The 25,144-nt window shown below is 40.1% G+C and overlaps 1 protein-coding gene across 4 annotated transcripts in view; it reads right to left on the minus strand.

The window, feature by feature from the left end:
- gabbr1a (gamma-aminobutyric acid (GABA) B receptor, 1a) overlaps nt 1–25,144 on the minus strand; it is a 171,868-nt gene that overhangs the window by 79,182 nt on the left and 67,542 nt on the right. For 3 of the 4 annotated variants that reach the window (XM_060944267.1, XM_060944268.1, XM_060944269.1), the window contains one exon: nt 17,983–18,143. The exons of the other annotated variant lie outside the window; for it this stretch is intronic. In XM_060944267.1, coding sequence (XP_060800250.1) covers nt 17,983–18,143 — 161 coding nt within the window. The remainder of the gene's footprint in view (nt 1–17,982; nt 18,144–25,144) is intronic. 4 annotated transcript variants of the gene reach the window in all.

Below are 25,144 nucleotides of genomic sequence, written 5' to 3' on the forward strand. Positions count from 1 at the left end.
AATGTGTGTCTAAAAACACACATTGGTGCGGCTTCATGCCAGCTTTATTTGGTTCACTATAAACAACCAAACCTGGAACACTGAGGGATCTTATTTACAGCAATATTATGGAATATCTGTGTTTAGTATAAATACGTAGGTGATTACAGAAAAATCACATGCGCTGAATAGTTGAGAAATTCGGACTATTTCTCAATAATCATCTCAAGCGACTCGGCAAAATGGCGGTCAATTGCTTCGTCATCGTAAGTGAGGAAGAATTACAAATTATGAAAGAAAACGCTGTTCCTAAAAGCACTAAACATGCTACGAAGTTTGGTCTAAAACTATTCAAAGGTAAGGTGGAATTCTGATTTATTTTATCGATTTCAAAACAAAGTATTTTTTGTGACTTGGCATAGATACGGTAAGTGACATAAGTCTGCACCGCACCGTTATTACATTTGCATGCTGCTTTTGAAGTTTTAAATAAATGCAGTCCTCAAAAAAAATCACCCAAAACATACTTGCCCAAAAAACAATTCCATTTGCCCAGAGCTTTATTTTATTTTGGAGAGGACAGAATGCAGTTGATTTTTTTTTAATAGGTGAAGCAGCCTAATTATCATAAATCCACAAAACCATAACATCAGTATATGCAGACACATTCAGAAAGAAAGCAGTTCTAGTAGCAGAGGAATTAATAATTTAGGATATATTAAGCTGTGGAGAGTTTTGAATGAGTATAATAATAATAATAATAATCTCATCTCATCTCATTATCTCTAGCCGCTTTATCCTTCTACAGGGTCGCAGGCAAGCTGGAGCCTATCCCAGCTGACTACGGGCGAAAGGCGGGGTACACCCTGGACAAGTCGCCAGGTCATCACAGGGCTGACACATAGACACAGACAACCATTCACACTCACATTCACACCTACGGTCAATTTAGAGTCACCAGTTAACCTAACCTGCATGTCTTTGGACTGTGGGGGAAACCGGAGCACCCGGAGGAAACCCACGCGGACACGGGGAGAACATGCAAACTCCACACAGAAAGGCCCTCGCCGGACCCGGGGTTCGAACCCAGGACCTTCTTGCTGTGAGGCGACAGCGCTAACCACTACACCACCGTGCCGCCTATAATAATAATAATAATAATAATAATAATAATAATAATAATGCTGGAGCTTTGTTTCTGTTATCAAAGGACCACAGTCCTGTGCAAAATGTCACCGTGGAACCAGAGTGTAGAAATGAACCTACAGTTCGAGAGAGTTCTACACAAACACACTGAACTTTACAACAGCTGCACGCATGTGAAATGGAAATAAATCGACTAAGGCAGGCAAAACTATTTTGGATAAAATTGTTATTGTCCGTTAAACACTGATCAACCTGTGTGACTCAGTTATGTCTTTGAATTGAGAATTAATGAAAAGGAAACTGAACATTAACCGTTTATTGAAATTATTATTACAAGAATGATTATAGTTACTATATGACTACAGCTACAACTGGAATGTGCTGATTCTGTTAGCGTTTGTAATTATTGTTCTGTCCACTATGAGATAAAATTAAAATAAAATCTTACAATATTGTTTGAAAGTCTAGAGCAAGATATTTTGTTATTTTACAACTAACACTTCAGATATTGTTTTAACAATAATAAGCATCACTGTATAAATGACAGAGTGCAGATACATAGCTGTGTAACTACATGTCCTTGGGGTTGATGAGACATGGAGGGGTGGGGATACCATCTAGCCCACAGTTTAGGTCAGAGCCCTTTGAGAGTAAATGCTTTGGCTTTTGCAACATTCTGTTCCCAAAAGCTGATGTCGGGAAAAAGTCTTTAAACAAAGCAGGTTTTCTTGCTTCTGTAGTTTTTTTAAACTGTTCTTCCATGTCGGGACTTTTCAGGAAAAAGAATGTATATTCCAACGTGTAGCTAATGCTAGGCCACAAATCTGCACCATCACGCCAGTCATTTTGAGGAATTTTGTACGGATCGTAACTGATAATAAACTCTAATTTCCGTGTATATCTATCCTTTGTTTCTTTCTGACTAAGATTATCCAAGTAATCTGGTAGTAGAGCTTTTTTAGCTGTAGTTTTCTTTGGAAAACAGCAACAGATGCCGGACATCTCCGCTTGGCTTCAGTATGTGAACAGCCATTCAGCGGGTCCCGTATGTGTTTACGATTTTTATGTCATGATTTACAACCAATGGGAGACACCCTTTGTCGGCTGTCCACCAATCACAGGTTCCCGTGCCACAATAGCGGTATGTTGATAAATATTTAGAAAATAAAAATTATATCATTACAAAATATATGAAACCATCAAAAACAATTTAAAAAAATCATATATATACACACTGGTTAGAGGTAAGGAACATTATTCAGTGATATCATTTATTATTAACTCCAATCGTGATATAAAAGTTCCAAATTTGACACCTGCCCGCTTCAACCGCGCTGCTGGCACATGATGTCCTTGACCCTTGTCGCCCTTAGCCAATTGGTGTAATTACATGGACCCCTCTGAGCCGAGCTTTTCCAGTACACTCGAACACACGCGTACTTTGACAAATTATAACCAAAAACAAGGAAATTTGAATGGTTTCCTCAAAATATTTTTTGTACTTTTATATATTGTCATGCTCATGAATAAAACTTTTTAATGCATTTCCCGTGAAACGAGACGAGCTACAGACTGGTTCCCTGCTCTCTTAGCGCCTGTGTTGCTTAGGTTGCCAGCACTAAATTTTGTCGTCCGATCGGACGATTATCATTAAAGTTTTACTCGTCCTTGCACAGACTTTAGTCGTCTCGGACTTGGTTTTTCAAGTGTTGAAATGATTTTTTTAATATGATTTTTTAAATTTGTAATAATCACCAGTGTATTTATACTAAAACAATTATCCACCTCAGGCTCACTGAATATCAGTGAATAATAACCTTGACTTCGTTTTGATTATTATTCACGGATATTCACTTTACCTTCAGTGAATAATTGTTAAATAAAGGGCTTACGAGTTGTCAATAAGTTATCAATGGTGTACTAGGCAGCTAATGTCACTGATGAAAAAATTGTAGCTGTTATGGCACACTTTGACAGGGTTGGCTGCTGTTAAGTAACCCAATAAACATGACAAAGTAACTCAAGGCTTGGATTATGAAATCCCACTTTTTTTTTCTGCAAATCTGAGTTAGTTTATAGCACTAAACTAGCCAGCTAGTTATTAGTTATTTAGATTTTTACAGTGAGAAATATTTTACCAACAGCCCACTGCTGCCATATTAATGAGACTGTTAGGTTTTTGGATCTTTACTCCATTTGCAGAAATCGACTTTTGCCAAACTACCTCAGACCAATATGAGCAATTCAATGGTTGTAGATTGTGAACAATCTACAAATGCAACACTTTCAAAACTGGTTTTGTCTGGTTGAAGCAGGTTAAACAATCTGTTTTCAAGGTTTAACTGAACATTTGGAGTAAAGAATTAAAAGTCCAAGAGGCATAATCTACTCGTGAGGATGAGACACGCTCACAGGAAGTGATGCAAAACAATATGTGAATATCTATGATTTTACTTTCAGATTTTAAGCTCATTGTTCAAGACAGTAATCAACACTAATCAAATTAAATAGTCATATTAAAGTGGTAAATTAGAGCGACAATAATGCTCTATGGAAACATCACTATGTCATAATTATTTGTTTGAAAATGATTAAGCAAATCAACTCACATATCCCGGGCCCTTTGACGAATAATTAAAAGCAATCAAAATCAAATCTGATTTTTTATTATTATTATAATGACTGTTCTGGCACCAAAAGCTATTTAGATTATGATCTTGTTTCAGTATGCAGCAGTTCGCTCTCAAGCCTCTCAAGGAAAGAAAAAAAAAATCATATAATTCCCATTTGCGTTTAAATGTCACTGGCCTAAAGCATTCTGGAGCTTAATGTAAAAAAAAAAAAAAAAAAAAAAGATTGTTTTTATAACCACATTTGTTTGTTTGGTTTTTTTCTTTTCATAATTCAGGATTTGAGTGCGCAGATTGATCTAATTGTGAAACCTACACCCCAGAGTGAACTTGTTTTAAAACACAGAAGGAGCTGAAAATGTCACTGGACTTAATTTAGAATTAAACATCGGATGGTGAAGTGTTTTTACAAAACAAAACATACAGCACGTCCTTATATGCAAATGCAGCAAGGATCACTCTGCATATGTTGCACAGTGTTGCATAAGTAAACACCACATGACCAGGGGAAATAGGTGGGGCATGTTTAATCGGGGACATTACCTATATATTGTGTATATAGTATCTGCACAAGTGTGAGACAACAACCTGAGGGTTTTTTTATTTTATTTTGCATTATTTATTGTAATCAAATTGCATCTTTTTGTACATAATCTCAATTTCGTTCCATGCAAGTGTTTCAGCGCTTAACAAGTGTCTGGATTTCCCGAGGAAAATAATTTGGTTTCATTTGAGTCACCCTCATATAATCTGAATTTCTTAAGGAGGGTAAAAGTGGAGACTCGTTTTTAACTCAATAATTGTTTTGATTCTTGTCATTTTTAATAGAAAAAATAGTCCAGGCATACTACTACTACTACTACTACTACTAATAATAATAATAATAATAATAATAATAATAATTTGTTTAGTTTGAACAAGAAACCAAGGAAAACAAAACCGAAGCATTGTGGAATTGGCTAACGAAAGGAGACTTGAAGAGACAAACAAAAAGTTTACTGATGGCCACGCAGGACCAAACCCTCAAAGCCAACTCAATCCAGAAACACATATACAAATTGAGAGGCTCTGACAAATGTAGATTGTGTGGCAAGCAAGTTGAATCTATCACCCATGTAATAAGCAGATACACAATGCTTGCACAGAAAGATTATAAGCGCCGACATGATAAAGTATGCCAACATTTACACTGGTGTCTGAGCAAAAAATATGGATTTAAGGACAGCTCAGAAATGGTACCAACATGTTCCAGAGAAAGTCATCGAAAACGACGAGGTTAAAATGCTGTGGGACTTTACCATCCAGACTGATAGGGTGCTAGAGCACACAAGACCAGACATTACTCTAGTAAAGAAAAGAGAACAAATGCTTCATCGATGTGGCTGTACTTCCTGCTGACCAATACATCGAATAGAAAGAAGTTGAGAAGATCGATAATTACTCCTGTCTGAGACGAGAAATAGAATATACTGTGGGATAAAGAGACAACTGTAGTTCTGGTAGTAAGTGGAGTCTTAGCCCATGTTTACATTAGACTGTATCAGCGGATCATCAGATTAACGTTTTTAAAACGATTAGTGTGCACACAGCAACACCAATACACGATTTGCGTGCACACAGCAACACCAATACACGGATACGCTCGGCTCCGCAGGCATCCTGCGCTCCACATCACTCCGCCCTGAACAGCGAGTGCCCTCTGGAGGGTGCGCACTCCGGCCCTGCGCAGCTCACAGAGCGCGCGAGTGAAGTGCACAAGCTGTGATTCGGGACTGAGCCGCTGTGTGTGAGATCCCAGCGCATATCACTTATCACTTGCAAGTGGAAGGATGGCAAGCCTAAAGACAATCATAACTACACAATGGGCCGTATTTGCATCAGTATTTGCAGTATTTTCATACTATTATACTCTTTAATGAAAGGTGATACAAGGCGGAAGTCCGCGCCGTTTTTCAGCAGTCGCGTCACATGACCAACGCCAGCGAATCAGGAAGGTGGATGTCACAGTGACGTTGTCCAATGAGACGCCAGCTAGAGCTCAGCACAGCGTATCCGCGTATTCTGAATGTTTACACAGCACCGGAGCTGACACGATCTGGATTGAATACGTGGACGCTGGCGGATTCCCGTTTCCCGGCGTTTCCAGGCGGTTTAATGTAAATGGACAGTGCATCCGCGAAGAAAACGAGACAGATATGGTCTAATGTAAACGTAGCCTTAGGGTCCATACCAAAGAAGCTAGATTACTACCTGGAAAAGACAGCAATAACACCAGACATCACCACCTTACAAAAGAGTGCTCTTCTAGGATCAGCTAACATCATCAGAAAGGTGCTGACTGTCTCAGGTTGTGAAGATTTGATGGACACGCATAAGAACAACTTCTGGTTTAGTGGAAAAACAAGTTTTAGATAATAATAATAATAATAATAATAATAATAATAATAATAATAATAATAATAATATTCAAATTGGGTGACTATCTTTGTCTCTGACAGTGTAAACTGCTAGCTTTGACCACTCATGAAAATTATTGAAAATAATTCATGAAATTCATGAAAATTTAGTGTATATTAAAGGAGAACTGAAGGCTAATTTTTTATGATCAAAATTCTATTTACACTACCTTTCAAAAGTTTGGGGTCACTTTGAAATGTCCTTATTTCTGAAAGAAAAGCACTGTTCTTTTCAATGAAGATCACTTTAAACTAATCAGAAATCCACTCTATACATTGCTAATGTGATAAATGACTATTCTAACTGCAAATGTCTGGTTTTTGGTGCAATATCTCCATAGGTGTATAGAGGCCCATTTCCAGCAACTCTCACTCCAGTGTTCTAATGGTACAATGTGTTTGCTCATTGCCTCAGAAGGCTAATGGATGATTAGAAAACCCTTGTACAATCATGTTAGCACAGCTGAAAACAGTTTAGCTCTTTAGAGAAGCTATAAAATTGACCTTCCTTTGAGCAGATTGAGGCCAAGTTTACATTAGACCGTATCTGTCTCGTTTTCTTCGCGGATGCACTGTCCGTTTACATTAAAACGCCTGGAAACGCCGGGAAACGGAAATCCGCCAGGGTCCACGTATTCAATCCAGATCGTGTCTGGTCCGGTGCTGTGTAAACATTCAGAATACGCGGATACACTGTGCTGAGCTCTAGCTGGCGTCGTCATTGGACAACGTCACTGTGACATCCACCTTCCTGATTCGCTGGCGTTGGTCATGTGACGCGACTGCTGAAAAACAGCGCGGACTTCCGCCTTGTATCACCTTTCATTAAAGAGTATAAAAGTATGAAAATACTGCAAATACTGATGCAAATACTGCCCATTGTGTAGTTATGATTGTCTTTAGGCTTGCCATCCTTCCACTTGCAAGTGGTAAGTGATATGCGCTGGGATCACACACACAGCGGCTCAGTCCCAAATCACTGCTCGTGCACTTCACTCGCGCGCTCTGTGAGCTGTGCAGGGCCGGAGTGCGCACCCTCCAGAGGGCACTCGCTGTTCAGGGCGGAGTGATTTGGAGCGCAGGATGCCTGCGGAGCCGAGCGTATCCGTGTATTGGCGTTGCTGTGTGTACGCGAATCGTGTATTGGTGTTGCTGTGTGCGCGCGAATCGTTTAAAAAATGTTAATCTGATGATCCGCTGATACGGTCTAATGTAAACCCCACCTGAGTTTCTGGAGCATCACATTTGTGGGGTCGATTAAATGCTCAAAATGGCCAGAAAAATGTCTTGACTATATTTTCTATTCATTTTACAACTTATGGTGGTAAATAAAAATGTGACTTTTCATGGAAAACACAAAATTGTCTGGGTGACCCCAAACTTTTGAACGGTAGTGTATATCGTTTTATTAAATATAGGAATGCATTTTTGATCGCTATTGTGTCACTGCTATAACAAGTTATGAGTGTTTGAAATATGCTATGTAATATATCAGTCCATGTGTCAAAGCAACGGCCGTAAACGAGATTCGTTGAGACCTGTGCGAGACGTCGTAGGATGGGAGTAAAACGTACAGCGGAAATCAAAGTGACCAACATCTGCCAACGTTGTCAAAAGACGCGTGCGCCCTCTTTCAAATGCTGATGTAATCAAGCCGGAAGTTTTGTTTGTTTTGATAGCAATCAGGAAAATTTGAAAAAAGTCGGCAGTAATCGTCATTTAAACTCGTTTTTGTGTAATATTTCATTTGGAAAACAGTTCATTTGGTGGAATAAATGTGACACACAATGCCGAGTACGTGTTTTGCATCTAGTTGTGGTCTGGCTGACACTTCACGTTTCGAAGTCTTGCACAAGTCTCGTGAAGATCACTTGGATAAGCGACGCCTGCCGTGGACCAAACGAACTAAATTCAACATGGCAAAAAACAGAATAGGCCGATAAGTATAATATTTAATTGCAATTAGTTGCCAATACGAGTCACGATATAAGGTTACTAAAACCAAAAACATAATTGAATAACACGTTAATTAAGAAATAAAGCAAGTTTAAAAATGACTTCAGTTGTCCTTTAAATGCATTTAGTGGCCAATAGCTCTTTTTCTACCTTCACAGTTGTAAATTTAATAAGTTTTTAAACCTTTCATTTCTGTGCTTATAGGTTTTGCCAGTTTACTTTCATGATAAGTTATTATTTACATGTAAAGAAAGAAGCCAAGAAGTGAAGAAACCTTTATGTCACATGTACACTCAAGCACAGACTTAGCCCATGTTTACATTAGACCGTATCAGCGGATCATCAGATTAACGTTTTTAAAACGATTAGTGTGCAAGTGACGTTGTCCAATGAGACGCCAGCTAGAGCTCAGCACAGCGTATCCGCGTATTCTGAATGTTTACACAGCACCGGATCAGACACGATCTAGATTGAATACGTGGACGCTGGCGGATTTCCGTTTCCCGGCGTTTCCAGGCGGTTTAATGTAAACGGACAGTGCATCCGCGAAGAAAACGAGACAGATACGGTCTAATGTAAACTTGGCCTTAAGCACACAGTAAAATTTAACCTCTGCATTTAACCCATCTGAACACACACATACACACAAGTGAGCAATGAGCACACACACATACCCAGAGCAGTGAACAGATATGCTACAGCGCCCAGGGAGCAGTTGTGGATTAGGTGCCTTGTTCGAGGGCACTTAAGCCCAACCTCAGCCCATGGCTGCCCCATGTTAAAGTGCATATCACGGGAAAATTCAGGAGCAAGATCAATGTAATTCTCCTATTTTATATTAAACTTTGGTCAAATATCTGTAACATTCTGCATTCTCTGCAATTTTTTCACCTTGTGCAATACCAGAAAAATTCAGTTGAAATCAAGCCATTTGAGGCGAATTGGTCCGCCTCTGAAAAAACTTGGCATTTGGATTTCCCGGCAAACATTGATTTTCGTGACGTCGCGTGCGGGACGCCTCCCTCTGAATCCTACGTCAGCACTGGTTTGTTTATGAGAAAACAACCTGGTGGTTTTCTGCAAATTTCTTCAACATTATCACGTAATTATTAAAATGGTTAACAGATGTATCGTAGGAGGGTGTAGCAACACCAATCATGATGGGATTAGAACTCATCGTTTTCCAAAAGACCGGACAATGAGAGAGAAATGGGAGCGCTTGGTCTACACAGGCTGTGCACTGAAACTGTGCAAAGCTCTCGCAGCCTGCTCGCGCTTCCGCAGGTGACGTCACGAATCTGGCTCCAGACTCCCTTGGGATTTTTCCAGATGCGCTTTGTTATTCTATTTTTTTCTGCTGTAGACAGATGGCCTTGTGCAAAATTACCCTTCTGGATGAGTGTGTAAAGGGACATTCTTTCATATAAAAAAACATGAAATTGGTCCAGAATATGCACTTTAACCTTACTTGCATGTCTTTGGACTGTGGGGGAAACCGGAGCACCTGGAGGCCTGTCTCAGCTTCCCAGACAAAAAAACATTCACACACACATTCACCCTTATGGGCAATTTAGAGTAGCCAGTTAACCCTAACTGCATGTCTTTGGACTGTGGGGGAAACCAGAGCACCTGGAGGAAACCCACGCAGACATGGGGAGAACATGCAAACTCCTCACAGAAAGGCCCCCATTGGCTGCTGGGCTCAAACCCAGAACCTTCTTGCTCTGAGGTGACAGTGCTAACCACTACACCACAAGAGATGCATCGGTTATGACACACTTATTTTTCTGAATATAATCGTCCACTTGCTTTATTTGCAAAGTATCATTTGGTTTATATTGTATAGAGTTTCATAATGGAACAGTAATCACATATTAATTCAAGCATTGCACGTTTGAAGTTTATGAATTTAAATCCAAGACTGTTAGAGCACCACGTTGGACCCTTAAACAAGACTTTTAAGCCTCAGCTGTTCAGCTCCATGCTTGGATTGCTTTCCATCTCACTTGTAAGTCAATAAGTCAGTGCAGTGTGCAAATGTAAATGAAAGAGTCGCCAATTCCTTGTTCCAGGATTCAGAGCCTGAATGCCTTTTTGCTGTTTGTTCTGAAATATGAATGTATTAGCTTTTACCTGTCACCCCACACTAATCTGCCAAAGTATCTCCTCATTTTATTGATGTAAGATTTACAAAAATGCACTTCGGTGTGCACGGCACTTTCATTGGTGCCTGTTGCCATGCCAACTTTCCTTTCCTTTTCTTTGCTCTTCATTACTGTGCGTGATTCCAGTGCAGAGCATCTCCGCTAAACTCAGACCTGCCGCAATCCTGCTCCAAACAGCTCTCTCTCTCTCTGTTTACTGACCTAAAGCGATATTAATACACCTGTTCTCTAAAGTTCACAGTGAATACGCCTTATCTCAATATTATGGTTGCTCACAAGTTTTTGTTTTGGGTTTTTTTTTGCTCCTGTTTTTTCCTTTCTTTTTTTACTCCCTCAGCATGATCAATTACAACACACACAAAACAGCTGGGTTTTTTTCCCCCACAGTAAAATGGAAAATATTTAGCAGCATCTAGTCAAATGTTTCTCAAGAAATACATGACATAAATATTTCGTACCGTGATAGTAACTGGAGGTTCTTTATTCAAAGGTTTGCTTGGTATTACCTAGAATCCTTAACGTAAAGAATGATAACTGTGTTAAAAACCCGAAAGGAATACAAATATCATTACCCAGTGTTATATCACAGCACAGCTGAATTCGCCAATTGGATTAATTTTCTATAACAGCAGGTCTGACAATAAAGCTGTCATTCAAACCTCAAGATCTCAAGTCTATATTAATGTACGCGTTTTAATGCTATTCTTCCAATGTGTTACTATTTAAGAAAAATAAAAACCCATAGTCCTTAATATCAGAAGTGGACAGTAATGAAGTACATTTACTTGAGTACTGTTCTTAAGTAGACTTTTTGAGTATCTGTACTTTATTTGAATATAATTTTTTTTGGAAACTTATGACTTTAACTTCACTACATTTGAAAGGCAAATATCGTACTTTTCACTCCACTACATTTCTGTCAAGATCCTCGTTACTCGTTACTATGAAGCAGCTTTGAAAGTGGATGTTTTTTCTTTTCTTTTCTAAAAGGTGACTGGTTTTTTCGCAGGTGACACTGAGACAGCCGATCAGTAAATCACTAGGGTCACGTCACGTCCATAGACTGTATAAAATCAAGTTCAGTGATTTCTCAGCAGTGTTATTTGAACTCGATCAGTTGATGGCAGAATGGAAGGAGGCGGTTCTTCTGGGGAATGCACACACTCATGGCCATACCTAGAACCCATGTTTCAGTTTTCTGAAAAGATTAAAGATTCATTTCGTTTTAAATATTTGCTTTGTTTGCCAAAAATGAACTACATCACGGCCTACAAAAACTCCCCGTCCAACCTGCGGAAGCATATTGAGGTATGTAAATGTTTTATTCCAAGAGAAAGCTTGCAACAAAGTTGTCTGTGCTTGTAGAGCTAGCGATAACGTTGCAATAGCGACACAGTCTAGTTAGTCAAATGACTTTCTATGGATTTGCCCGCCAAGTTGCCATCGCCTTGTCCACGGCTAACATTAACACATACCTAGTTAACTTGGACACTGTTAGTTAGCATGTAAAAACGGAGTTACGCTAACATGAATAATGTTAACTTATCTGAAGTCCTTTCAGAAATATGTTTTAGCATAATCTTGCCAAATAAACAGAATGTAGAAATCTTTCTTTTCTAGTAATGTTAGCTACCCAATATGATTTTGAGTTTGAAAAGAGTTTGCTAGCATGTCGGGTGGAGCTTCACTGACTAGCTAGCTTAACGTTAAACCACCATGATGGCACAGCATGCGTTCATTTTGCGAATTCACATTTTTGTCTTTATTAACAGCATTAGGTTTTGTAAGCATTGTGGCAATAATACAACAATGTGTTGACAGAAAAAATACTTTTAATACTCAAGTATTTTTAAAAGCAAATACTTCAGTACTTTAACTTAAGTAAAAATTTGACTGGACAACTTTCACTTGTATCGGAGTCACGTTTGGCCAGTGGGATCTGCACTTTGACTTAAGTAATGAAGTTCGGTACTTTGTCCACCTCTGATTAATATGGTGGCACGGTGGTGTAGTGGTTAGCACTGTCACCTCACAGCAAGAAGGTTCTGGGTTCGAGCCCAGTGGCTGACAAGGGCCTTCCTGTGTGGAGTTTGCATGTTCTCCCCATGTCCGCGTGGGTTTCCTCCGGGTGCTTCGGTTTCCCCCCACAGACCAAAGACATGCAGGTTAGGCTCATTGGTGGCTCTAAATTGACCGTAAGTGTGAGTGTGAATGGTTGAGAGGAGAAAACCTCTATAATAATCCAGTAGAAGGCAACGGGAAAACACTACTGTAATGTTCCCTAGACACTTTGATGGCTGAAGCCGTCAGAGCGGCCATGGCACTGTAGTGATATCTCAAAATGGATGGATGGAGTCATTAATATGCTGAAGCTTTCTGGAACATGTTAACAATTAAGGAAGGAGTCCTGGGTGTCGGTTTCAATTTTTCCACAACTGAAGCAGCTTCAAGACAGAAAACTTTACACTTTACTGTTTCTTGTTAACTTGCAAACGTTGTCTTTGTCTTGTTAAGTTAGAGAGAGACTAATGAGGGCATGACTGTTTATAGCTGCTACAAAATAAGTAATAGTACAACTATGAAGTAACTTGTCTTGACATTCCACAACACTAAAGTACAACCCCGATTCCAAATAAGTTGGGACAAAGTACAAATTGTAAATAAAAACGGAATGCAATAATTTACAAATATCAAAAACTGATATTGTATTCACAATAGAACATAGATAACATATCAAATGTCGAAAGTCAGACGTTTTGAAATTTCATACCAAATATTGGCTCATTTGAAATTTCATGACAGCAACACATCTCAAAAAAGTTGGGACAGGGGAAATAAGAGGCTGGAAAAGTTAAAGGTACAAAAAAGGAACAGCCGGAGGACCAAATTGCAACTCATTAGGTCAATTGGCAATAGGTCATTAACATGACTGGGTATAAAAAGAGCATCTTGGAGTGGCAGCGGCTCTCAGAAGTAAAGATGGGAAGAAGATCACCAAGCCCCCTAATTCTGCGCTGACAAATAGTGGAGCAATATCAGAAAGGAGTTCGACAGTGTGAAATTCTAAAGAGTTTGAACATATCATCATCTACAGTGCATAATATCATCAAACGATTCAGAGAATCTGGAAGAATCTATGTGCGTAAGGGTCAAGGCCAGAAAACCATACTGGGTGCCCGTGATCTTCGGGCCCTTAGACGGCACTGCATCACATACAGGCATGCTTCTGTATTGGAAATCACAAAATGGGCTCAGGAATATTTCCAGAGAACATTATCTGTGAACACAATTCACCGTGCCATCCGCCGTTGCCAGCTAAAACTCTATAGTTCAAAGAAGAAGCCGTATCTAAACATGATCCAGAAGCGCAGACGTCTTCTCTGGGCCAAGGCTCATTTAAAATGGACTGTGGCAAAGTGGAAAACTGTTCTGTGGTCAGACGAATCAAAATTTGAAGTTCTTTATGGAAATCAGGGACGCCGTGTCATTCGGACTAAAGAGGAGAAGGACGACCCAAGTTGTTATCAGCGCTCAGTTCAGAAGCCTGCATCTCTGATGGTATGGGGTTGCATTAGTGCGTGTGGCATGGGCAGCTTACACATCTGGAAAGACACCATTAATGCTGAAAGGTGTATCCAGGTTCTAGAGCATCATATGCTCCCATCCAGACGACGTCTCTTTCAGGGAAGACTTTGCATTTTCCAACATGACAATGCCAAACCACATACTGCATCAATTACAGCATCATGGCTGCGTAGAAGAAGGGTCCGGGTACTGAACTGGCCAGCCTGCAGTCCAGATCTTTCACCCATAGAAAACATTTGGCGCATCATAAAACGGAAGATACGACAAAAAAGACCTAAGAGAGTTGAGCAACTAGAATCCTACATTAGACAAGAATGGGTTAACATTCCTATCCCTAAACTTGAGCAACTTGTCTCCTCAGTCCCCAGACGTTTACAGACTGTTGTAAAGAGAAAAGGGGATGTCTCACAGTGGTAAACATGGCCTTGTCCCAACTTTTTTGAGATGTGTTGTTGTCATGAAATTTAAAATCACCTGATTTTTCTCTTTAAATGATACATTTTCTCAGTTTAAACATTTGATATGTCATCTATGTTCTATTCTGAATAAAATATGGAATTTTGAAACTTCCACATCATTGCATTCCATTTTTATTTACAATTTGTACTTTGTCCCAACTTTCAAGAATTATTATTATCACATTTTTCACAAATTGCTCCTGTCATTTCACTGGTTTGTTTACATTCTAAGCGGAAATGATTTTGTTGGACGTTTTGTATAAAGTTTTTATTTATCGAATTTGCAAAAAATAAAAATAAAAATGCTGTTTCTCAAAATCCAGTGAATGTGGATAGAATAAAACAGTTATGCCACTCAATCTCATCATACATGGCTCATAGCCGACTTGACGCTATATGCCTCGTCGGCTGCCAGCTCATGTACTTCTCAATTTCATGGAATAACTGTTAAATAACACTCTGTACTGTTATATGAAAGTAATCAACTTCGGCATGGCAAAGCCTCATACCATACCACCCTACCACTGATTATTTTTCTATAACACAGCCTGCTGTGTTTAATTTCTCACTTTATTCTACAAAGACACTTATTCCAAAGTCACTAGAAGGGCAGGAATGTTAGGTCTCAGATAATCCATCTTATTTTGATGATATATAAAGTAGAGATTTGAGCATACAGTACATACTTGGCATTTACGGCTGCATTATTACTATAATTATTATCATTACCAAGTCTGTATTAGAAACCATTTATAGGTTAGAAATGTGTGTCTGCAGAAGAACTCAACTTCGTCACAATCTTACGGACTCTAAACGAGAAGGAGGAAGAGAAGGATGCATAGTGTTTGGGGAAGAAAAGCAGACTGTACTATTCCTCACTTCCAGTGAGAAACTAGGGAGGACAGCTATATCCTCAGGGACCATTAGCCATAGTAAACAAAAATGGGTTCTCTGCTGTAGTTTATTTCTATGTTGTTCTATATGATCAGGTTATCTGTGTTTGTAATATCCATGTTTATCATTTACAAACACAGGCAGAACTGTGGAAGTAGTTAATTCACTGCATGAGATACCCAGTATTCAGTAAAGGTGTTGCTGCAGTGACGTAAACAAGAAACAACAAGAACAGCTATTAGCTCTCGTGTGTTAATGCTCAGACCTGGCATTACATCGTCGTACATTTTAAGCATTTAATGATGTAAATTAGCAACTGTTTAAGTTAAAGAGCTTTCTATTCATTTCTCAGTACAAGGAAATCACTGTAATCTGTGTAATCATACAAGCATGACAGATGTAGTGGATAGAGATTAGCCTGGAAATGCTGGCGTATTCTCATAAATGAACTTCTATATAAATGTGCATTAATGTCCACTGCAGATAATGTCAGGCTGGTGGTGATGAACACTGACGGAGCACCAAGGGTCAGGTTTGGGACAGTCTAAAAACAAGTACATTATGAATAAACACTTGAAAGTGCCTCCACATAGGAAAAATGACTGGGCAATTTTTCCAGAGTTAAAAGTATTTTCCTCAAAAATAGTTCATTTTGCTGTATTTTGAGTTTAGGGAGTAAAATTTGGAGTTGGAGTTGGAGCAAAATTACAGAGTAATGGTGTAACAGAGGAACAGAGTTGGTTGCGACTCTGAACTGAGTAAAATGGTACAAGAGTTCATTTCAAGACACACTGAAGAGAGTCAAATACCAACACTTAAAATATTAACACTAAACTGAGGAGAACTGACTCTGGAAAAACAGCTCCATCAAAAGACAAAAGCTCACTCTTTTTCGAAAAGGAACAAATGTTATCTTGTGTAAGGTAAAATTTTCTTTAATTTGGGTAAATTCTACTGAGGCAAATTTCCTGTGCAGGAACCATCATGCAAAGGTTCCTGGAGTTTTTTTTTAAAATAAGAACCCCAATGGTTCTTAGTGGAACCTTTATTTATATTTTAGAGTGCGTTAAGTTTTTTTTTTAAATAAGAACCCCAATGGTTCTTTGTGGAACCTTTATTTATATTTTAGGGTGCATTAAGTTTTTTTTTTTTAATAAGAACCCCAATGGTTCTTAGTGGAACCTTTATTTATATTTTAGAGTGCATTACTGTAAGTTGTTTTTTAAAAATAAGAACCCCAATGGTTCTTAGTAGAACCTTTATTTAGAGTGCATTAAGTTTTTTTTTTAAATGAGAACCCCAATGGTTCTTAGTGGAACCTTTATTTATATTTTAGAGTGCATTAAGTTTTTTTTTTTTTAAATAAGAACCCCATTGCAGCCCTGTGATGACCTGGCGACTTGTCCAGGGTGTACCCCGCCTTTCGCCCGTAGTCAGCTGGGATAGGCTCCAGCTTGCCTGCGACCCTGTAGAACAGGATAAAGCGGCTACAGATAATGAGATGAGATGAGAACCCCAGTGGTTCTTAGTGGAACCTTTATTTATATTTTAGAGTGCATTAAGTTTTTTTTTTTTTAAATAAGAACCCCAGTGGTTCTTAGTGGAACCTTTATTTATAGAGTGCATTAAGTTGTTTTATTTAAATAAGAACCCCAATGGTTCTTTGTGGAACCTTTATATATATTTTAGAGTGCATTAAGTTGTTTTTTAAAAAATAAGGACCCCAGTGGTTCTTTGTGGAACCTTTATTTATATTTTAGAGTGCATTAAGTTGTTTTTTTTAAATAAGAACCCCAATGGTTCTTTGTGGAACCTTTATTTATATTTTAGAGTGCATTAAGTTTTTTTTTAAAATAAGAACCCCAATGGTTCTTTGTGGAACCTTTATTTATATTTTAGAGTGCATTAAGTTGTTTTTTAAAAAAATAAGAACCCCAATGGTTCTTTGTGGAACCTTTATTTATATTTTAGAGTGCATCAAGTTGTTTTTTTTTTAAAATAAGAACCCCAGTGGTTCTTAGTGGAACCTTTATTTAAATTTTAGAGTGCATTAAGTTGTTTTTTTTCTTTAAATAAAAATCCCAATGGTTCTTTGTGGAACCTTTATTTATATTTTAGAGTGCATTAAGTTGTTTTTTAAAAAATAAGAACCCCAATGGTTCTTTGTGGAACCTTTATTTAAATTTTAGAGTGCATTAAGTTGTTTTTTTAAATAAGAACCCCAATAGTTCTTTGTGGAACCTTTATTTATATTTTAGAGTGCATTAAGTTGTTTTTTTTTTAAATAAGAACCCCAATGGTTCTTTGTGGAACCTTTATTTATATTTTAGAGTGCATTAAGTTGTTTTTTTAAATAAGAACCCCAATGGTTCTTAGTGGAACCTTTATTTATATTTTAGAGTGCATTAAGTTGTTTTTTTTTAATAAGAACCCCAATGGTTCTTAGTGGAACCTTTATATATATATTTTAGAGTGCATTAAGTTGTTTTTAAAAAAATAAGAACCCCAATGGTTCTTTGTGCAACCTTTATTTATATTTTAGAGTGCATTAAGTTGTTTTTTTAAATAAGACCCCCAATGGTTCTTTGTGGAACCTTTATTTATATTTTAGAGTGCATTAAGTTGTTTTTTTAAAATAAGAACCCCAATGGTTCTTAGTGGAACCTTTATTTATATTTTAGAGTGCATTAAGGTTTGTTGTTTTTTTCCTTACCATGCTGTCGTAATAGATGAGCTCGAGTTCGTAGTCGGGCAGGATGTCAGTGCGGTTGTTGACGAGCTCCAGTGCCATCTGCGCGGCGGGGAGACATGCCTGTCCCCCAGGCCATCCTCCGCTCATGGGGAACAGCGCGCCGATGTACAGCTTCTTCTTCCCTGCAAGCGCACACGGCCAGGACAGCAGCAATGTGAACCAACACAGCACAAGCCACAGCCACAGGCTCCTGACATCACCCGGCTTCTCCATGGATCCTCTACCGAACTGTGGATTTCCCACACTGAGTGGAGTTCCACCCCTGAACCGGAACGAGCCACAGACTGATGGGCACAAAGCGAGCCGGCGGGTGCGCGCGCGCCTTGGTGTGTGCGCCTTAGCGCGAGCTCACCGCGCTGGACGGAGACGCGCGCGCGGCGTGGCGCGTTTCACTGCGTCCTGATTCCGCTGCGATCATCATGACTTACGGACCGAATGTCACATGACGCGCCTGCTTTCTAACCCCGGGTCTATTACAGAGAGGTCAGACACGCAGTGACGGCCAGGGAAGTTATCACCATGCGGCCGCTCACAGGACTCCAACAACCTCAAACCCCACGCGCCAAATTACCGCAAAAATATCACAGACGGCTCGCGCGCGCACGCACCGACTGCATCCGGTCAGCGGGCAAGGTCTAATTATTAATCACTAATAAACGGTCTAATTATTAATCACTAATAAACGGTCTAATTATTAATCACTAATATACGGTCTAATTATTAATCACTAATATACGGTCTAATTATTAATCACTAATATACGGTCTAATTATTAATCACTCATATAGATCACCAACGCGCTCCGCGGTCTCATCTGCAGCACCGGAGCGAGAGACGCTCGGGGTCGAGCCGCGTGTTATTACAGAGTTTGATCAAAATATATTGGAAAAACAACAACAACAACAACAACAACAACTCGTTCTAATCCCTTAATTGGTGGAAACAGAAGGAAAAGAAAACAACAAGCACAAGCTGAGAGCAAGCAGCGTTAGACAAGTACAGCTCTGCTGAAGGACAGGACCGTGAGCTTTTATATATTTACAGAGAGAGAGAGAGAGAGAGAGAGAGAGAGAGAGCAGTGTAGATTGAGTCCACATTTCAGGTCATATTTACACACACACACACACACACACACACACACACACAGAGGGGGAGAGAGAGAGAGAGAGAGAGAGAGAGAGAGAGAGAGCAGTGTAGATTGAGTCCACATTTCAGGTCATATTTACACACACACACACACACACACACACACACACACACACAGAGAGAGAGAGAGAGCAGTGTAGATTGAGTCCACATTTCAGGTCATATTTACACATACACACACACACACACACACACACACACACAGAGGAGAGAGAGAGAGAGAGAGAGAGAGAGAGAGAGAGAGAGAGAGAGAGAGAGAGAGCAGTGTAGATTGAGTCCACATTTCAGGTCATATTTACACATACACACACACACACACACACACACACACACACACACACACACACAGAGGGGGAGAGAGAGAGAGAGAGAGAGAGAGAGAGAGAGAGAGAGAGAGAGCAGTGTAGATTGAGTCCACATTTCAGGTCATATTTACACATACACACACACACACACACACAGAGGGAGAGAGAGAGAGAGAGAGAGAGAGAGAGAGAGAGAGAGAGCAGTGTAGATTGAGTCCACATTTCAGGTCATATTTACACACACACACACACACACACACACACACACACACACACACACACACACACACACACAGAGGGAGAGAGAGAGAGAGAGAGAGAGAGAGAGAGAGAGAGAGAGAGAGCGCAGTGTAGATTGAGTCCACATTTCAGGTCATATTTACACACACACACACACACACACACACACACACACACACACACACACACACACACACACAGAGGGAGAGAGAGAGAGAGAGAGAGAGAGAGAGAGAGCAGTGTAGATTGAGTCCACATTTCAGGTCATATTTACACACACACACACACACACACACACAGAGGGGGAGAGAGAGAGAGAGAGAGAGAGAGAGAGCAGTGTAGATTGAGTCCACATTTCAGGTCATATTTACACACACACACACACACACACACACACACACACACACACACACACACACACACACACAGAGAGAGAGAGAGCAGTGTAGATTGAGTCCACATTTCAGGTCATATTTACACATACACACACACACACACACACAGAGGGAGAGAGAGAGAGAGAGAGAGAGAGAGAGAGAGAGAGAGCAGTGTAGATTGAGTCCACATTTCAGGTCATATTTACACATACACACACACACACACACACACAGAGAGAGAGAGAGAGAGAGAGAGAGAGAGCAGTGTAGATTGAGTCCACATTTCAGGTCATATTTACACACACACACACACACACACACACACACACACACACACACACACACAGAGGGAGAGAGAGAGAGAGAGAGAGAGAGAGAGAGAGAGAGAGCAGTGTAGATTGAGTCCACATTTCAGGTCATATTTACACACACACACACACACACACACACACACACACACACACACACACACACAGAGGGGGAGAGAGAGAGAGAGAGAGAGAGAGAGAGCAGTGTAGATTGAGTCCACATTTCAGGTCATATTTACACACACACACACACACACACACACACACACACACACACACACACACACACACACACACACACAGAGAGAGAGAGAGCAGTGTAGATTGAGTCCACATTTCAGGTCATATTTACACACACACACACACACACACACAGAGGGAGAGAGAGAGAGAGAGAGAGAGAGAGAGAGAGAGAGAGAGAGCAGTGTAGATTGAGTCCACATTTCAGGTCATATTTACACATACACACACACACACACACACACACACAGAGAGAGAGAGAGAGAGAGAGAGAGAGAGAGAGAGAGAGCAGTGTAGATTGAGTCCACATTTCAGGTCATATTTACACACACACACACACACACACACACACACACACACACACACACACACACACACACACACAGAGGGAGAGAGAGAGAGCAGTGTAGATTGAGTCCACATTTCAGGTCATATTTACATACACACACACACACACACACACACACACACACACACACACACACACACACACACACACACAGAGGGAGAGAGAGAGAGAGAGAGAGAGAGAGAGAGAGAGTGTAGATTGAGTCCACATTTCAGGTCATATTTACACACACACACACACACACACACACACACACACACACACACACACACACACAGAGGGAGAGAGAGAGAGAGAGAGTGTAGATTGAGTCCACATTTCAGGTCATATTTACACACACACACACACACACACACACACACACACACACACACAGAGGGAGAGAGAGAGAGAGAGAGTGTAGATTGAGTCCACATTTCAGGTCATATTTACACACACACACACACACACACACACACACACACACACACACACACACACACACACAGAGGGAGAGAGAGAGAGAGAGAGAGAGAGAGAGAGCAGTGTAGATTGAGTCCACATTTCAGGTCATATTTACACACACACACACACACACAGAGGGAGAGAGAGAGAGAGAGAGAGAGAGAGAGAGAGAGAGAGCAGTGTAGATTGAGTCCATGTTTCAGGTCATATTTACACACACACACACACACACACACACACACACACACACACACACACACACACACAGCGAGAGAGAGAGAGAGAGAGAGAGAGAGAGAGAGCAGTGTAGATTGAGTCTACGTTTCAGGTCATATTTACACAGAGAGAGAGAGAGAGAGAGAGAGAGGGAGCCGTGTAGATTGAGTCTACGTTTCAGGTCATATTTACACAGAGAGAGAGAGAGAGAGAGAGAGAGAGGGAGCCGTGTAGATTGAGTCTACGTTTCAGGTCATATTTACACAGAGAGAGAGAGAGAGAGAGAGAGAGAGAGAGAGAGAGGGAGCCGTGTAGATTGAGTCCATGTTTCAGGTCATATTTACACACACACACACACACGCACACAGTGAGAGAGAGAGAGAGAGAGAGAGAGAGAGAGAGAGAGAGAGAGAGAGAGAGCAGTGTAGATTGCGTCCATGTTTCAGGTCATATTTACACACACACACACACACACACACACACACACACACACACACACACACACACACACACACACACACAGTGAGAGAGAGAGAGAGACAGAGAGAGAGAGAGAGAGAGAGAGAGAGCAGTGTAGATTGAGTCCACGTTTCAGGTCATATTGTCCCCTGTCTTATTACAGCTATTAAAGTGTTTCTGCATGCTTTTAAATATGAATTAATTCTTGATTTAACTCTTAAAGGAAAATTCCAGCCTGAAACACATTGAAATATTAACGATTCTGGTGCTAATTTGTTGTTTGATAATTACTCACTTTCAGTACTCACATTATCCTGATCCGGCACCTATCTCTAAATAACGGACTGTAAGGCACGGATACACCTTGGATACTGGGCATCATGCACACACACACACACACATTTCACTGACACCCACGTGCAATTTATCTTAGTCAATTCACCCACTGGCATGTTTTTGGGAGATGGAGCAAATCAAAGAACCCAGTGGAAACTGGTTAGAGAAGGAGCTTTGGGACCAAAAGGTCATTGGTTCAATTCCCTGGACAAGCAGGAATGGCTGAAGTGTCCTTGAGCAAGGCACCTAACCCCCAACTGCTCCCCAGACTGCTCTGGGTATGTTGTACATCGCTCTGGATAAGAGCGCCTGCTAAATGCCTGTAATATAATGTAATGAAACTCGGAAACTCCACACATGCTCAAGATTGAACCCGGGACCCTGAAGCTGCGAGATGGAAACACTACCCACTGCGCATGCGTATCAAGCTGTCTGGACATTAGAGGTTAGAAGTGAGAGCAGCAAATGCAGGTCTCAGTGTTGAAAGACTTGGCTTGACTAATCAGTAAGAAGGAAACGCAAGACACTCGAACCTTGGGAACCTAACCTGTTTCAGCAGAGAGACATTGTAGGTAATGTTAACGAAAGAAGTTTAAACAAAAAAAAAAAGCAACTTACAATTTAAATTATGGATGCCGCTGAATATCACATATTAATTATATGCGAGATTAATATGCAAGTCATTCATGATGGAGTTTTCCTTTAAGGGGTTTGTACATTATGTCCTCAAGCAAGGTTGCTTATCCTTCTTAAACCCTTAAATACAAGTCAAACGTAATGACTAATGAAAGTAACGTAATATTTACAAAGCTGCCATTAATTAAAAAAAGAGTTTCTAAAAGATGATGTTTCTCTAAAGGTTCCCGGTTCGAGCCCAGTGGCCGACAGGGGCCTTTCTGTGTGGAGTTTGCATGTTCTCCCCGTGTCTGCGTGGGTTTCCTCCGGTTTCCCCCACAGTCCAAAGACATGCAGGTTAGGTTAACTGGTGACTCTAAATTGACCGTAGGTGTGAATGTGAGTGTGAATGGTTGTCTGTGTCTATGTGTCAGCCCTGTGATGACCTGGCGACTTGTCCAGGGTGTACCCCGCCTTTCGCCCGTAGTCAGCTGGGATAGGCTCCAGCTTGCCTGCGACCCTGCACAGGATAAGCAGCTACAGATGATCGATGGATGGATGGACAACTCTTTATTGCTTGTTAAACACTCTTTTCCCTGTTAATCACCACATTTTTAATAATAACCCCAGTACATGCATGTGTTAGAGCTTGAGGAAATACTGATGCAATTCTGTTTGTGTCCTAATGTTTGCAAAAAAAAAAAAAAACTAAACCGGGAAAACCATATAGATGTACGGTAGCTATGCTGGCTTCTAATGAGGACTGCAAGGAGTTAATTCAGCATAGGAGATTCTGCTGTACATACTGAACAGCTCGAACATTTGTGCCAAATACAATAAAAATACAGTATTTTAGTGCAGGCCACACTTTAGCTTGAAGAAACATAAATATCTTATATGTTCAAGATATGACCTTCGAACAGATTGAATAATTCAATTCAGAAAGTTCAGAAGAGTATTGCATAATCAGTCAATACCACCTTTTCACTTTCTTTTTGTCTGTCTTTCTCTCTCTCTCTAACACACACACACACACACACACACACACACACACACACACACACACACACACACACACACACACACACACAGAACCTAGCTAACTCAGATAAACAATCTTCCATGCCATTACCAGCGGCACCTCACAGCATGCTCCTCTCCAATAAATCAAGTAGCAGCCTACATGATCTCAGTCAAATAAATGATATTGACGGAATAATGTAGGCTCATTTCCCACAGGGTTTTATGTTCATGTCTTGAAGCTACTACAGCATAAAATCTCTGAAACATCTAATACATTTTCTTTCTGCTCTTTTGTTCTCTGCTCAGGTTTGTGGGACAGAATTGCGTCTCGTTCAGGTACTGTAGCTGACAGACACCTGTCAGCGTTAGAACAATAGAGAAAACACGCTCGCTGCAAGCATATTATAGGATATTATGACGCATGAAATCTGCTGATAAGACACATACACTGCAGCAATATGGGACTACAATAATTCTGACAAGAATACACTGTCAGAAATAGGGATAGAGTAGGAGTCCATTTCTGTCCCCCAAGGTACATTCTACACTAATATACCCCCTAGAGCTCATTACTAGACCTCAGGGTAACATTGTGTACCTTGTTAGGGACAAAAATGTACATATATGGTCCCAAGCAGTATATAAAGTGTAGAAATAAATACCTTAGAGGGTCCTGCCCCAGTGACAAGCCATTGCACCCCTAAAGGTACAATAATGTACTTTATTTTCTGAGAGTGCATCTGTACTTTTCTCTGTATCGAGAAACAAAAACCTGTTTACTCAAAATTTACTTCTAATGGAAGTTTCAGGGCTGCTGCTGAAGCAGTGAAAAAAAATATTTAAATAGAATGCTTTAATTCAGGGGGTCTCAAACTTTTTTGTAGCCAGCAATATAAATTTCATGGACCCCCGAACACATTTATTTCAAAAACATTACAATATTTTAAATGTGTTCAGTCATATATTATCTCTGGAGTCATAAAACTTTTCATGGCTTAAGTATATTCGATTCAAGCGACAAGTTAAACATGCTAATCACTGGAACAACTCAAAAAACAAACAAAT

The sequence above is a fragment of the Neoarius graeffei genome, chromosome 17, assembly GCF_027579695.1.
Source record: "Neoarius graeffei isolate fNeoGra1 chromosome 17, fNeoGra1.pri, whole genome shotgun sequence".
Lineage (NCBI taxonomy): Eukaryota > Metazoa > Chordata > Actinopteri > Siluriformes > Ariidae > Neoarius > Neoarius graeffei.